The sequence below is a fragment of the Loa loa genome (genome assembly GCF_000183805.2).
Source record: "Loa loa unplaced genomic scaffold supercont3.3652, whole genome shotgun sequence".
NCBI classification, from domain to species: domain Eukaryota; kingdom Metazoa; phylum Nematoda; class Chromadorea; order Rhabditida; family Onchocercidae; genus Loa; species Loa loa.
This window is the reverse complement of record NW_018111830.1, coordinates 1-948: the sequence shown is the minus strand read 5'-3', so window position 1 is coordinate 948 and position 948 is coordinate 1. Positions and strand designations below refer to the sequence as shown.

Genomic DNA, 948 nt, shown 5'->3' with positions numbered 1-948 from the left:
GTTATTCAATCCACCATATAAAATATATCAAAAACCACAAATATTATTTTTAAGAATTTAATATTCCTATAATCATAATATAGTAATATTAATTTTCTAAATTATTTTTTTTTTTTTTATTTTCAGATAGTGGAAGAATTGTTAAGAGTTGGTGCACCTATACATTTACAATCACATGATGGTTTATCACCTGTTCGTGCTGCAGCAATTAGTCGTAATGAACCAGTTTTGAAATTTCTTTTAGAATATCTTCGAAAAAATGATCAAGTATTAATGCTTGATGAACCAGATCTTGATGGTGTACCATTAATTCATACCTTACTTGTTCTACATGATGCATCATTGGTTACAATGTTACTAGAATATGGTGCATCAGCTAAATCACGTGATTCACATGGACGAAGTTGTGCGCATATTGTTGCACAGGTAATATTTTCTAATAACTTCTAATAAATAGAAAAGAAAACGTTTAATCTTTAATCTTTGAACTAACAATACAAGTATTGAAATTTACCTTTTTTTAAAAAAATTTTATTAAAAAAATTCTTAGAAATTAGAAAAAAAAGACTTAACAAATTTAAATTAATTTTTTTTCTATTAGCACTTTTTTTTCCCAAATTTTACTAAAATTTAATAATTTACAGTTAAATGATATTAAATTAGCTGCTATTGTTTGGAAATATGGAGCAGAATTTGAAGCACGTGATGAAGATGGTCGTACACCATTAATGATCGCCGTTTGGTCATCAAATTATAAAATTTGTCATTATATGTTGGAAACTATTGGAGTAGCACCAAATGTTGCTGATTATCAGGTTAAATAATGAATAATTTATTTATTTTAATAATTGATTATCAGGTTAAATAATGATAATTTATTTATTCTAATAATTGATTATCAGGTTAAATAATGAATAATTTATTTATTCTAATAATTGATTATCACGT

General features: G+C 24.7%; 1 protein-coding gene across 1 annotated transcript; it reads left to right on the top strand.

Annotated features, from left to right (window-relative positions):
* Window positions 1–273: 273 nt before the first annotated feature.
* On the top strand, window positions 274–824 carry LOAG_16031 (hypothetical protein; the record flags this gene model as incomplete). The annotated part of the gene is made up of 2 exons (XM_003151518.2): window positions 274–426; window positions 645–824. 2 exons carry the CDS (start codon window positions 274–276, stop codon window positions 822–824), a joined length of 333 nt encoding a protein of 110 aa, XP_003151566.2.
* Between the last annotated feature and the right edge of the window lie 124 nt (window positions 825–948).